Consider the following 16,016-nt stretch of genomic DNA (forward strand, 5'->3'; position numbering starts at 1 on the left):
ATGAGTATGCTGCAGTTGTTACCAACTTCATTAAACCCTGTGTGGATAAGTGTGTGCCTACGAAGACTGGCTGTACATTCCCAAAGCAAAAGTCATGGATGAACCAGGAGGTACGCTGTCTGCTGAAGGCTAGATGTGTGGCATTCAGGTCTGGCAACCCAGGAGTGTACCAGAAAACCAGGTTTGTTTTGCAGAGTGCTATTTCAAGGGTGAAGAGACAATTTTGAATGATGTTGGAGGCGACTTCGGATGCATGGCAACTCTGGCAGGGTCTGCAAGACATTACTTCCTACAAAGCGAAACCCAATAGCATGAATGACAGCGATGCTTCACTACCAGATGAACTCAATGACTTCCATGAACACTTTGAAAGGGAGAACACAACTACAGCTGTGAAGATCCCTGCTGCTCCTGATGACCCTGTGATCTCTGTCTCAGAGGCCGATGTTAGGTTGTCTTTAAAGAGAGTGAACCCTCGCAAGGTGGAAGGTCCCGATGGAGTACCTGGTAGGGCTCTGAAAACCTGTGACAACCAACTGGCGGGAGTATTCAATGACATTTTCAACCTCTCACTGCTACGGGTGGAAGTTCCCGCTTGCTTCAGAAAAGCAACAATTGTACCAGTGCCTAAAGAGAATAATGTGGGCTGCCTTAATGACTATCGCCCAGTAGCACTCACATCGACAGTAATGAAATGCTTTGAGAGATTGGTCATGACTAGACTGAACTCCTGCCTCAGCAAGGACTTGGACCTGTTGCAATTTGCCTATCGCCACGATAGGTTAATGGCAGACACAATCTCAATGGCTCTCCACACAGCTTTAGACTACCCCGACAACACAAACACCTACATCACAATGCTGTTCATAGAGTTATTGCTCAGCATTTAATACTATCATTCTCACAATCATGATTGAGAAGTTGCAGAACCTGGGCTTCTGCACCTCCCTCTGCAATTGGATCCTCAACTTCTTAACCGGAAGACCACAGATTAGTTGTAGCATATCCTTCTCACTGACAATCAACATTGGCGCACCTCAGGGGTGTGTGCATAGCCCACTGCTCTACTCTTTATATACCCATGACTGTGTGGCTAGGCATAGCTCAAATACCATCTATAAATTTGCCGACGATACAACTATTGTTGGTAGAATCTCAGGTGGTGACAACAGGGCATACAGGAGTGAGATATGCCAACTAGTAGAATGGTGTTGCAGCAACAAACTGGCACTCAGCGTCAGTAAGACGAAAGAGCTGATTGTGGACTTCAGGAAGGGTAAGACGAAGGAACACATACCAATCCTCATAGAGGGATCAGAAGTGGAGAGAGTGAGCAGCTTCAAGTTCCTGGCTGTCAAGATCTCTGAGGATCTAACCTGGTCCCAACATATCGATGTAGTCATAAAGAAGGCAGGACAGCGGCTATACTTTATTAGGAGTTTGAAGAGATTTGGCATGTCAACAAATGCACTCAAAAGCTTCTATAGTTGTACTGTGGAGAGCATTCTGACAGGCTGCGTCACTGTCTGGTATGGAGGGGCTACTGCACAGGACCAAAAGAAGCTGCAGAAGGCTCTAAATCTAGTCAACTCCATCTTGGGTACCAGCCTACGATGTACCCAAGACATCTTCAGGGAGCGGTGTCTCAGAAAGGCAGCATCCATTATTAAGGATCCAGTACCCAGAGCAAGACCTTTTCTCACTGTTACCATCAGTAGGAGGTACAGAAGCCTCAGCGATTCAGGAACAGCTTCTTCCCCTCTGCCATCCGATTTCTAAATGGTTATTGAATCTTTGGACACTACCTCACTTTTTTTTTAATATACAGTATTTTTGTTTTTGCACTTTTTTTGTAATCTATGCAATATATGTAATTAATTGTTTATTTATTATTATTTCTATTTTATTTATTACTTTTTTCTCTCTGCTGGATTATGTATTGCATTGAACTGCTGCTGCTAAGTTAACAAGTTTCCCATCACATGCCGGTGATAATGATTCTGATGTCTGTCACTCTAGTGCTGGAGTCTGCGCTGCACAACCTTTCTCAGGTTGGAGAGGGGTTCATAGTCTCAGGAAAAATGGTGGAGTACTGAAATAATGAGATGATTCTTTACTCTGACAATCCCAGTCACAGAGGGTTATTGATGCTCATGATAGATTTTAGGATGATGCAAGAAAAGAACAACTTATTGTATTCATTTATTGAGATAGCGTGCAGAATTGACCCTTACAGCCCTTCGAGCCTCTCCGCCCAGCAACCCCCCGATTTAATCTGAGCCTAATCACAGGAAATTTACAATGACCAATTAACCCACCAGCTGGCACTTCTTTGGATTGTAGCAGGAAACTGGGGCTCACAGAGGAAACCCACATGGTCACGGGGAGAACCTACAAACTCCTTACAGGCAGCAGCAGGAATTGAGCCCAGGTCGCCTGTACTGTGAAGAAGAATGAGAGGGAGATCTCATTGAAACCTATTGAATATTGAAAGTCCCAGATAAAGGTGATGTGGAGGGGAAATCCCCTATAGGATCAGATGGTGCAGACTCAGAATAGAAGGACATCCCTTTAGAACAGAGATGAGGAGGAATTTCTTTAGCCAGACAGTGGTGAATCTGTGGAATTCATTACCACAGGCAGCTGTGGAGCCCAAGTCAATGAATATAGTTAAAACAGACTTTGATAGTTTCTTGATTAGTAAGGGTGTCAAAGGTTATGGGAGAAGACAGGGGAATGAGGTTGAGAAGAAAAATATATCAGCCATGATGGAATAGCAGAGCAGGCCTGATGGGACAAATGGCCTAATTCTACTCTTATGTCTTATGGTCTTATTTTATTGAATGAGACAGGCTCATTCCGCGCAGGCTTCAGGGGCCATAAGATCTAGTCATAAAGTCATAGAACCATAGAACTGTAATAGGACAGAAGGGTTTATTTGGCTGATTAACTTCATGTCAGTTCCTTGTAGACTAATCCAGTCAATTTCTCTCTCTCTCTCTCTCTCTCTCTCTCTGTCTATTTGACTCTTTTTCTCTCTCATTCACACACTCTCCCTCCCCTTCCTTGTTTCCCTCCCTCCCTTTCTCTTCTCTCTATTTTTCACCCTCTCTCTCTCCCTCTGTCACTCTGACTATCTTTGTGAGTGTCTCTACATCGTTCTTTTTGTCTGTCTCAATTCCTCTCCCCTCTTTCTGTCCTCTCTCTCTCTCTCCCTCCCTCTCCACACCTCTCTGTTGCTCTCTCTTTCTTTCTCTCTCTCCCTACCCCCTCACCCCATCTCCATCTGTCTCACTTCTTTCCCTCTCCCCCTTCATCTTGTCTCTTTCTCTATCACTATCTCTCTTTTGCTCTCATTCACACACTGTCACCCTCCTTCCTTGTCTCCCTCTCTCTCTCTTTCCCTCTAGTTCTCACCCTCTCTTTGTCTCTCTTACTCTTTATCTTTGTGTGTGTGTGTGTGTGAGAGAGAGAGAGAGACCCTCTCTCTTTGTCGTTGTTTCTCTCTTTCTCTCTGTCTATTCCCCTCCATCTCTCTCCTTTCCCTCTTCCCCAGTCTTCTCACTCTCTCTCCCTCCCCCTTTCTCTGTCTTCTCTCTCCTCCCTCTCTTTCTGTGTCTGTCTCACTCTCTCTCCCTCTCTCTCTCAAACCCTGTGCATTATTTAGCCTCAAGTACCAGTCCAAATCCTCCTTTGAAAGACCCAGTCATTGCAGTTTCTGTTTAAGCTCTTGCGTTTGGAAGGCATTGCTGTGAAACCAAACACTGTGGTAAATGAACCACAAATAATTTTTGGAGAGGGGATAGTTAATGCGATCTCAGCAGTTTTCACCACTCACAGCGGATTTTATTATTTTCAGTGTGCACTACTTTCCCCTTTGTCAGCAGAAGTTCCTGTCCAGTGAAGACTCAGCAAAATGTCAAAAATACCAGTTGAGAAATTGAGTGAAATGGCGTTTGTCAGAGACAAAGAGTGAGAGAGACGCAAGAAAAAAAATGAAAGATTTACAAAGAGAAAGGGGAATCAGAAAGTGAAAGACACAACACAGCTGGACATTAATTCAATTGAATTTAGCTCGATGAATTCCACCTTGACTCTTTATTATAACCTTTATATTTTCCCTTTGAAGAGAAGGTCTTAAACAAGTAATTGTCGCAAATGGAGGAATGCAAATGAAAAGAAAGAGTGTACTAGGCACAGAGTGAGGTAAAATCACCAGAGGACACATAAATCCAACTTTTAAAATACTTTAGCTGTGAGCAATTAAGTTTGTTCAATGTTATACATTCAACTTTATTGGGTACGCCGTTAGAAACTGCTCCTTATTGCAAAAATCTAATCAGCCAATCATGTGGCAGCAACTCAATACATAAAAGTCTGCAGACATACTTATACTTTCTATTTTACTTTATTGTCACCAAACAATTGATACTAGAGCGTACAATCATCACAGTGATATTTGATTCTGCGCTTCGCACTCCCTGAAGTAGAAATCGAAGTAAATATAATAAAAATTTAAATTATAAATCATAATTACAAAATAGAAAAGGGAAAGTAAGGTAGTGCAAGTCAGGTCCGGATATTTGGAAGGTATGGCCTTGATCCGGGTCAGGATCCGTTCAGCAGTCTTATCACAGTTGGAAAGAAGCTGTTCCCAAATCTGGCCGTATGAACCTTCATGCTCCTGAAGAGGGACAAAAAGTGTGTTGGCTGGGTGGGTCGTGTTATGGTCAAGAGGTCCAGTTGTTGTTCAGACCAAACAACAGAATGAGGAAGAAATTTGATTTCAGTGACTTTGACTACGGAATGCTTGTTGGTGCCAGGTGGGGTGGTTTGAGTATCTCAGAAACTGCTGATCTTTTGAGATTTTCACTCACAGCAGTCTCCAGAGCAGGAATTCCTTTGGATAGATTGGGCTCATCGGCCTTGGCTGGCAGCTCATCTAGGAGTAGGAAAACTCTGATCTCAAACCTCCTATCCCTACACCCACTCATGGGGAAGGCTTTGGGAGTAAACCCCGAGAAAAAGTCCGGAGCAGAGATCCCTAAGGCAGTCCTATGTTGAGTTCAACATTGACTGGCAATCCTGTGATGCCACTGATGCCAAACTGCATCAGTCTCCACAGTTCCTGTAGATACATCAGCTGCATGGGGAGGAGGAGCCTGCTACATGGACAACAGTTTGCTGTCCATATTGTACTGACCAGGTTTGCCAATCACTATCAGAGATGTAACAGTCATGGTTGCCCCGAACTGACAAAGGGTCTTGATGGTCACATGATGTAATTGGACAGCACATGTTCATTAGTCCCGAAGAGACTGTTATCATGTTTTATCTCAAAATAACATTCAACATGTCACACCTCTTACCCCTGCAATCTCATTCAGAGATAGCAAACTGATCTAGGAATAAAGAAAGGTCAGATAATAGTTTGTGGGATCAGTCCTGGGAGGAATATTTTAAATCAGTTGATAAAGGGCATCCTTATAATTCCAGTGAATTTGGCAAAGAGCGGATATCTTCTTCAAAATTGGCATATTTGTTTATCCGCTGAGGTCTCAATGGAATTATTTTCCCTCTGTGCAGTAAGATGGCAAATCATCAGTGCCATAGAATTAATTAAAGTTGAAACCAAAGTCAAACTCAAAGTAAATTTATTATCCAAGTATATATACAGTATATATTACCATATACTACCTTGAAATTCATTTTCTTGTGAGCATTTACAGGAAGATAAAGAAATGCAATAAAATGTTAACACAAACAAACGGCCAATGTGCAAAAGTCGATATAAGACCATAAGACCATAAAATGTCGGAGTAGAATTAGGCCATTTGGCCCATTGAATCTGCTATGCCATTTCATCATGGCTGACCCATTTTTCCCCTCAGCCCCAATCCCCTGCCTTCTCCCCATATCCCTTCATGCCCTGACCAATCAAGAATCTATCAAACTCTGCCTTAAACATATATAAAGACTTGGCCTCAACAGCTGTTCATGGCAACGAATTCCACAGATTCACCATTTTCTGGGTGAAAATTCCACCTCATCACTTCCCAACACTGTATTCCATCTCCCATTTCTTTACCCATTCTGCTAATCTGTCTAGGTCCTTCTGTTTTCTCTTTTCTCACAGATGCTGCCTGACCTGCTGAGTTCTTCCAGCATTGTGTACGTATTCTTAGGTCCTTCTGTGTCTCCCTACTTCCACAGAACTCCTTGTCCCTCCACCTATCTTCAAATCGTCTGCAACCTTTTCAGCAATAAAGCTATCAATTTCATCATCCAAATCATTAACATATAATGTAAAAAGAATCAGTCCCAACACAGACCACTCTGGAACACCACTAGTCATGGACAGCCCACCAGAAAAAGCTCCCTTTATTCCCACTTTTTGCTTCCTGCCAATCAGCCGCTACTTTATCCAATTTAGAATCTTTCCTGTAGCACCATGGGCTGGTAGCTTGTTAAGCAGTCTCGTGTGCACCTTGTCAAAGTCCTTCTGAAAACTCAAGTGCACATCAACCAATTCTCCTTTGTCTATCTTGCTTGTTATTTCTTCAAAGATTTTTCAGGCAGGATTTTCCTTCAAGGAAACCATGTTGTTATGGCATATTTTATCAAGTGCCTGCAAGTACCCCTAAACAACATCCTTAAAATCCTTGTTAGCCATGGTTGTGTCATCTTTCTTCCTCTTTGAGATGTATATATCTTTTGCCTTCCGAATTGCTTCCAGAAATTCCACCCATTGCTGCTCTGCTATCAGCCCTGACAATGTTCTTTTCCAATCAATTCTAGCCAACTCCTCTCTCATGCCTCTGTAATTCTCTTTACTCTACTGTAATACTCTGACTTCAGCCGCTCCTCAAATTTCAGGGTGAATTTGATCATAATATGATCACTTGCCCCTTAGATTTCTTTTACTTTAAGCTCTCTAATCAATTCCAATTCATTGCACAACATCTAATCCAGAATAGTTGACCCCCCAGTGGGCTCAACCATGAGCTGCTCTAAACATAAGTCATTTTGTAAGCATTTTAGAAAATTTCCCTCTTGGTATCCAGCACCAACCTATTTTTCCGAATCTTCCTGCATGTTGAAATCTCCCATGACTATTGTAACATTGCCCTCTTGGCATGCATTTTTCTATCTCCCATTGTAATTTGTAGAACACCTGTATATTGTGCAAATAAAAATAAGTAATATTGAGAACATGGGTTGTAGAGTCCTTGAAAGTGAGTCTGTAGTTTGTGGAATCAGTTCAGAGTTGTGAGTGAAGTTATCCATGTCAGCTCAGGAGCCTGATGGCTGGAGGGTAATTACTGTAACTGAGCATCCTAAACTCTGCTGACCATCGACCCAGGTGCACCACAGGGCTGTGTGCCTAACCCCCTGCTCCACTCGATTTATACTTATGACTGTGAGGCTAAGTACATCTCAAATGTCATGTTTTAAGTTTGATGACATACCACTGTCATTGTCCGAATCAAAGGTGGTGGAAACATAGAACAATATAGCACAGTACAGGCCCTTCGGCCCACAATGTTGTGCCGACCCTTAAACCCTGCCTCTCATATAACCCCACAACCTTAAATTCCTCCATATACCTGTCTAGTAGTCTCTTAAATATCACTTGTGTATCTGCCTCCACCACTGACTCAAGCAGTGCATTCCACGCACCAACCACTCTCTGGGTAAAAAACCTTCCTCTAATATCCCCCTTGAACTTCCCTCCCCTTACCTTAAAGCCATGTCCTCTTGTATTGAGCAGTGGTGCCCTGGGGAAGAGGTGCTGGCTGTCCACTCTGTCTATTCCTCTTGATATCTTGTATGCCTCTATCATGTCTCCTCTCATCCTCCTTCTCTCCAAAGAGTAAAGCCCTAGCTCCCTTAATCTCTGATCATAATCCATACTCTCTAAACCAGGCAGCATCCTGGTAAATCTCCTCTGTACCCTTTTCAATGCTTCCACATCCTTCTTATAGTGAGGCAACAGAACTGGACACAATACTCCCAAGTGTGGCGTAACCAGAGTTTTATAGGGCTGCATCATTACCCCGCGACTCTTAAACTCTATCCTTCAACTTATGAAAGCTATCACTCCATAAGCTTTCTTAACTATCCTATCTACTTGTGAGGCAACTTTCAGGGAACTGTGGACACATACCCCCAGATCCCTCTGCTCCTCCAGACTTCCAAGTATCCTGTCATTTACTTTGTAACATGCTTGTAGTTTGTCTTTCCAAAGTGTACCATCTCACACTTCTCTGGGTTGAACTCCATCTGCCACTTCTGCATCCTATCAATGTCTCTCTGCAATCTTTGACAATCCTCAACACCATCCACAACACCACCAACCTTTGTGTCGTCTGCAAACTTGCCAACCCACCCTTCTACCCCCACATCCAGGTCGTTAATAAAAATCACGAAAAGTAAAGGACCCAGAACTGATCCTTGTGGGACACCACTAGTCACAACCCTCCAATCCAAATGTACTCCCTCCACCATGACCCTCTGCTTTCTGCAGGCAAGCCAATTCTGAATCCACCTGGCTAAACTTCCCTGGATCCAATACCTTCTGACTTTCTGAATAAGCCTACCGTGTGGTACCTTATCAAATGCCTTACTAAAATCCATGTAGATCACATCCACTACACTACCTTCATCTATATGCCTGGTCACCTCCTCAAAGAACTCTATCAGGCTTGTTAGACGTGATCTGCCCTTCACCTGATGGACCAGGAGGACTAATTCTATTCCTGTGTGTTTGGAATACGCCTTGAAGCAGAGTAGCCCACATAGCATACATATTATTATTTAAGAGAATTAATTACTTCATCTCACCCCTCTCTATTATTCAATTGCAAATTTTTTATTATGCTCAAGATAATGCTAATGGGTTTATTTCTATTATTAGTTATGATGCTGTTAGCTATCTCTGTCTGGAAGCTCTGACGTGCTTTCTTTGCTCAGCAGGAAGGAGTATACATGGAGATGGATCCTTCTGGCCGGCGGACACCAATCTAATCGACAGAAGCAGCTTAAATGGTGAGTTTTTGTAACATCCAAACAAAACAGTGTTGTTTTCTTCTCTCTGTAAAGATGCTCTAGGATTGGTTCCACAAAATGCGATTGCTCGCTGGTACAACGCTCTCCATATGAAGGCTTAAGCACAGAATATTGATAAGCAATTCTGAGATCGTAAATCTCACGCACGGTATCAGAATGAGAACCAGAATTAGGTTTATTATCACTGACATACATCGTGAAATTTGTTGTTTTGTGGCAGTGGTACTGTGCAATACATAAAATACTTTCTGTAAGTTACATAAGAATTAGGTGACAGTGTGGAAATAAATCTCCACCAAAGGAGGTATAAGGCACTCCTTCCCTCCACCAGCCTGCAGATCATCCTTGGTTAAAATATACCACCTGCTTAGCACCTCCCACCCCCGATTACAGTCACATGAAGCTGTCGGAGCAGGTGGTGAATGGTTATCTGAGCAGCCGGTGCAGATCACAAATCCTGGTTATGCGACTACCGGTGCCAGGCAGACAATCTCTAAGGAGTATTGATATTGGCCGGGTTCACCCATCTTGTAAAGACACTGCCCAGAAGGTGGCAATGGCAAACCACTTGTGTAGAAAAATTTGCCAAGAACAGTGATGGAATGGAAAGTCCATGATCTCCCTATGTCATATGATATGGCACGTAATGAACAAAGGAACAATAAGCAATCTAAAAAATAAATAAGTAATGTAAAAGAAAGCAAGAATGGTGAGATGGATTCATGGACTGTTCAGAAATCAGATGGCGGATTGGAAGAGGCTGTATTTGAATCATTGAGTGTGGCTCCTGTATCTTATCCTCCATGGTGGCAATGTGAAAAAGGCATGTTTCAGATGATGAGGGTCCTTAATGACGGGTGCTGCCATGCCTCAGTCTGAACACCTGGAGGTGCCTGAGACCCCAGACTCCTACATTTCTCCTGCCCTGATTAATAGTTGATTATTTTCACCAGTGTCTCATTTTCATTATCAGAGCACCTGTGCCTTGTTTTATTTGTCTATTAAATTCCCTCTGTTTTGTTCATCTTTGCTCAATCCTAACTTGTGTTCTCTATTAATCTCTCTTTGTCTGTGTTCTCCTCTGCATTTGGGTCCACCTGGTTTAAGTCTCTTTAAGAGTGCAGCGTTTAAAGATAATGACCATCACCATGACAAACCTAGTTAAAACACAGTCTGGCAAATGCCCCTGTTACAGGATGCCCTGACTTTTAGGGCAGCAATGAAGGTTCTCCATCTCTGGTGGTTTTCAGGGTCAATAGCTTCCTTTCAGTTTTCACGTATGTTCCAGGCAAAGATTCAGGAATAGCTTCACCTTCAGATGTAGAAGGATTCTCCTTTGCTGTTTCTGCAAAAATTTAGTTTTACCAGTCAGGATGGTTAGCCCTGAGCTGAACCTAGAGAACCGGTGGACCATTCTTAGGGGTGACACTACCAAGAACCAAAGCATAAAGCCCTGACTCCAGCCAACAAAGCTCTCCAGGTCTTTGAGGCACACAAGCCTCCAATCCCAATGATAAGGTTGTGTCCTCTGTGATGCATAAAAAATTACTATAAGCTACAATGACAATTAGATATAATGATAAGTAGTGCAAAAAGAGAGCAAAAAGTGTGCTAATGTTCATGGGTGTCTGGTCTGTTCATGGAGAAGGTATACCTGAAACATTGAGTGTGTATTCATCCCTGATGACAGCAATGAGAAGAGTACATGACCTGGACAGTGAGGGGCCTTAATGATGGATGCCATTTTCTTGAGACATCACCTATTGAAGATGTCCTCAACTAGTAAGACTCACATCTACTGTGATGAAGTACATTGAGAGGATGGTTATGGCTAGAATTAATTCCTGCCTAAGCAAAGACCAGTCAGTTTCTCATTGCATGTCCAACTCTAATTGGGAGGTCAGTCTTTATTTAATGTTTCTTAAAGCTCAAAGTGAATTGAACTATTGGCCCAGGGAATTGAAGCTAACTGTAGCCAAACTGCTTCCATCAATATTAACTTTGCCTCGAATGCCTCTGCCCCATTTAACCTTCCTTCCATTGGAATAGACATGATCAGCACATACTCAGATTAATTACATAATTGGGATTTTAGAACAGCATTTTTTAAATAATAGGGAAAGGAAAATGTGGAAGCTTCAGAGAACGTGCAGAGGAGATTTACCAGGATATTGACTGGAGTATCTCTCTGACTGTTGACTGAGCTAGGGCTTTTTTCTTTGGAGTGAAGTTAGATGAGACGTGACTTGATATGGTTCGTGGAGGAGATAGAGGTGTACAAGATGATAAAGAGGCATAAAATGAGTGAATAGCCAGAGATATTTCTCCAGGATGGAATACCTACAAGATGGCTTTTTAGAGCAGCTTGTGATTGTATCTACTGGGGAATAGTAATTCTGGACTGGGTGCTATGTAATGACCCAGATTTGATGAGGAAGCAGAAGGTAAAGGAAGTCCTAGGAGGCAATGATTATAACATAATAGAACCCACCTTGGACCTTGAGAAGGAGAAGCTAAACTCAGGTGTATCAGTGTCACTGTGGAGTAAAAGGGTATGAGAGAGGAGCTGGCTAAAGTTGATTTGAAGGGGGCATGAGCAGGGCGTGTTGACAGAACTGCAATGGCTGGTGTGTCTGGCAGAAATTTGGAAGGCTCAAAGGTATGATACATTCCAAAAATGAAGTACAGTATTCCAGAGGAAGAATGAGACAACCGTGGCTGTCACAAGAAGTCAAAACAGTATAAAAGCAAAAGAGAGGGCATCCAACAGCAAAAATTAATGGGAAGGTAGAGGATTGGGAAACTTTTAAAAACCAACAGAAGGGAAGTAAAAAAGCCATAAAGAGAAAAAAGGTTAAATATGAAGGCAAGCTAGTCAATAATATAAAAGAGGGTACAAAAAGTTTTTGTAGGTGTATTGTATAAGGAGTAAAAGAGAGACAAGTGTGGATATGGAACCACTGGAAAATGATGCTGGAGAAACAAAGAAATACTGGAGGAATGTAAGTATTTTGCATCAGTCTTCACTGTGTATGACACTAGCAGATTGCTAGAAGTGCAGAAGTGTCAGGGGGCAGAAATGAGTGTCATTGCTATTGCTAAGTAGAAGGTGCTCGGGAAGCTGAAAAGTCTGAAAGTAGATATGTCAACTGGACCAGATGAACTACACCCCAGTGTTCTGAAAGAGTTGGCTGAAGAGATTGTGGAGGTATTAGTAATGATCTTTCAAGGATCACTAGATTCTGGGATGGCTCTGGAGGACAGGAAAATTGTAAATGTCACTCCACATTTTAAAAAGGGAGGGAAGCAGAAGAGAGGAGATTATAGGCCAGATAACCTGATCTCAGTGGTTAGAAAGATGTTGGAGTCTATTTTTAATTATGTGATTTTGGGATAACTGGAGGCACATGATAACGTAGGCCAAAGACAGCTTGGTTTTCTAAAGGGCAAATCTCGCCTGACTAAATTGTTAGAATATCTTGAGGAAATAATAGGCAGGTTATACAAAGGATATTCAATGGATGTAATTGATGACCATAAGACAAAGGAGCAGAATTAGGCCATTTGGCCGATCGAGTCAGCTCCACTATTTCATCATGAGCTGATCCAATCACCCCTTTAGTCCCATTCCCCAGCCTTCTCACCATAACCTTTGATGCCCTGACTACTCAGATACCTATCAATCTCTGCCTTAAATACATCCAATGACTTGGCCTCCACTGCCGCCCGTGGCAACAAATTCCATAGATTCTCCACCCTCTGGCTAAAAAAATTTTTTTGCATTTCTGTTCTGAATGGGTGCCCTGCAATCCTCAAGTCATGTCCTCTCGTACTAGACTCCCCCACATGGGAAACAACTTTGCCACATCCACTCTGTCCATGCCTTTCAACATTTGAAATGTTTCTGAGGTCCCCCTCATTCTTCTAAACTCCAAGGAGTACAGTCCAAGAGCGGTCAAACGTTCCTCATATGTTAACCCTCTCATTCCCGGAATCATTCTAGTGAATCTTCTCTGAACCTTCTCCGATGTCAACACATCCTTTCTTAAATAAGGAGCCCAAAACTGCACACAGTATTCCAAGTGAGGTCTTACCAGTGCCTTATAGAGCCTCAACATCACATCCCTGCTCCTATACTCTATTCCTCTAGAAATGAATGCCAACATTGCATTCATCTTCTTCACCACCGACTCAGCCTGGAGGTTAACCTTAAGGGTATCCTGCACGAGGACTCCCAAGTCCCGTTGCATCTCAGAACTTTGAATTCTCTCCCCATTTAAATAATAGTCTGCCCATTTATTTCTTCTATATTGTTTATTTGGAGTTTCAGAAGGCCTTTGACAAGGTGTCACACATGAGCACATAAAGCTGCTTAACAAGATGAGAGCCCGTGCTATTACAGGAAAGTTACTGAAATGGATAGAAGATTGGCTGACTGGCAGGAAGCAAGGAGTGGGAATAAAGGGCATCTTTTCTGGTAAGCTGTTGCTGACTCGTGGTGTTCTGCAGGAGTTAGTGTTGAGACCACTTCATTTCACTTTGTATGTCAATGATTTGGATGAAAAAATAGATGACTTTGTGGCCAAGTTTGAGAACGATACAAAGATAGGTCGAAATGCAGGTAGTGTTGTAGAAGCAGAGTGTCTGCAGAAGGACTTGGACAGATTGGGGGAAGGGGCAAAGAAGTAGCAGATGGAATATAGTGTACGGAAGTATATGGACATGCTCTTTGGCAGAAGGATAAAAGGTGCAGAATATTTTGTAAATGGGGAGAAAATTCAAAAATCAGAGGGACTTGGGAGTTCTTGTGGAGGATTCCCTGAAGGTTAACTTGCAGATTGAGTTGGTGGTGAGGAAGGCAAATGCAATGTTAGCATTCATTTCAGAAGGTCAAGAATACAAAAACAAGGATGTGATGCTGAAGTTTTAAGGGATTGGTCAGACCACACTTGGAGTTTTGGGTTCTTTATCTAAGAAAAGAGATACTAGCATTGGAGAGAGTCCAAAGGAAGTGCAGGAGAATGGTTTGAGGAATGAAAGGGTTAACATAGGAGGAGTGTTTGATGGCTCTAGGCCTGTACTTGCTAGATTTTAGAAGAATTCAAAGAATCAAAGTACAGTTATTATCAAAGAATGTATAAATTATACAACCTTGAGCTTTGTCTGCTTACAGGCAGCCACAAAACAAGAAACCTAAAATAATCCAATTAAAAAAAATAAAGACCAATTCTCAGTGTCCAGAAAAAGAGAAAAAAAAACACAAATCAAACAAAAAATAGAAGCCAGTGATGGCATTCCAAACCAAATTGGGTACTTATATCAGAATCCCTGGAGTAGGCCTAAAGCCTCAGTCTCAGTTCATCATATTAAGGGGCAAATTGCCATGAAACTCATAGACATGAAGCACAGCAGCCGGTGCAATCTCACAGCATGTCATGGAGAGAGGAGCGAATATCGTGGGAGAGCACTTCAAAATCAGACAAACTCTCACCTCCAGTGCGGATACCCTGCCTTTCCAGTTTACCTGGGCTGACACTCTGGCCTAGACCATGGCATTCAGCAACTTGCTCTGGGCCTAAACCTCTCCAGTCAGCCCAAAGCTGATTTCAAGCTCTCTGAATCAGCTCAATGTTTAGAATGATCCAACCTTGCACCCAGGTTAGTTGGACAGGCATCAAAACTCCTCTACCTCACTCCAATGACATCTGCATTGATTTTGCAACACACCAGCATGGCTCATCCCTCAAATTTGCTCACCTCTTCATTGTCTGCATTGATAGTTTACCACAATTTACTTCAGAAAAGGTGTTATTCACAATGCTTTTAGTTGATTGAGAGAGTTATCCCATTGAAATCTATCGAATATTGAACAGCCTAGATAGAGTGGATGTGGAGAGGATGTTTCCTGTAATTGGAGAGTTTAGGAATAGAGGGCATAGCATCAAAATAGAGGGACATCTATTTAGAAAAAGAGGTTTAGCCAGAGGTTGGTGAATGTGTGGCATTCTTTGCCACAATTAGCTGTGCAGACGAAGTCATTGGGTATATTTAGTGCAGAAGTTGATAGGTTCTTGATTAATCAGGGTGTCAAAGGTTATGGGGAGAAGACAGGAAAATCAGATTGAGAGGGATGATAAATCAGCCATGATGGAATGACAGAGCAGACTCATTAGGTCTTATAGCTTGTATGTGGGGGCATAATTTTAAGGTGATTGGAAGAAAGCCTAGGGGGGATGTCAGGGGTAGGTTTGGGGACATAAAGTGATAAGTGTGTGGAATACCCTCTGGGAGTTGTGGTAGAGGCACATATATTAGAAACATTTCAGAAGCATGTGGATGAAGGAAAATGGAGGTCTGTGTGAGAACAATGGATTAGATTGATCATGGAGCAGGTTGAAGGGTTGGCACCCCTTCATGGCCCAAAGAGCCTGTACTGTGCAGTCATGTCCCATTTTGTATTTTCTGTGTTCTAGTAGATGGCATCACACAACTCTAGCTCTGATCTTCTATCCTGGTCAACTTTCTACGGGGTTGAGTGGGATCCAAGATTAACCATGATGGAATGGTGGAGCAGACTCCATGGGCTGACTGGCCTAATTCTGCTCCTATGTGTTATGGTCTTATGGAATTTCATGCTTGGATTAAATGATACTGTTACATACTGAGTTGAGAAAGAATAATAAATCAGCCTGGATGATATGGCGAAGCAGACTTGATGGGCTGAATGGCCTAATTCTGCTCCTAAGTACTCGGCAACGGTCTTAGGCACATATATATCAGTAGGGCGCCTAAGTCTGTTGCACAGTACTGTCGTAATTTTATGCATTGCACTGTACTGCTGCAAAAAAGACAGATTTCATGATATATGTGAGGGATGATAATCCTGATTCTGATATGGATCGCTATTGTGGGCTGAGTGGGAAAAGGGGAAGGGAGAGGGGAGGGAG

General features: G+C 42.5%; 1 protein-coding gene across 1 annotated transcript in view; it reads left to right on the top strand.

Moving 5' to 3' along the window:
* The window catches only part of dcc (DCC netrin 1 receptor), a 1,312,938-nt gene that overhangs the window by 1,197,392 nt on the left and 99,530 nt on the right, over positions 1 to 16,016 (top strand). The window contains exon 22 of the mRNA XM_073064089.1: positions 8,977 to 9,048. Within this exon, the coding sequence (XP_072920190.1) occupies positions 8,977 to 9,048 (72 nt within the window). The remainder of the gene's footprint in view (positions 1 to 8,976; positions 9,049 to 16,016) is intronic.

The sequence above is a fragment of the Hemitrygon akajei genome, chromosome 13, assembly GCF_048418815.1.
Source record: "Hemitrygon akajei chromosome 13, sHemAka1.3, whole genome shotgun sequence".
NCBI classification, from domain to species: domain Eukaryota; kingdom Metazoa; phylum Chordata; class Chondrichthyes; order Myliobatiformes; family Dasyatidae; genus Hemitrygon; species Hemitrygon akajei.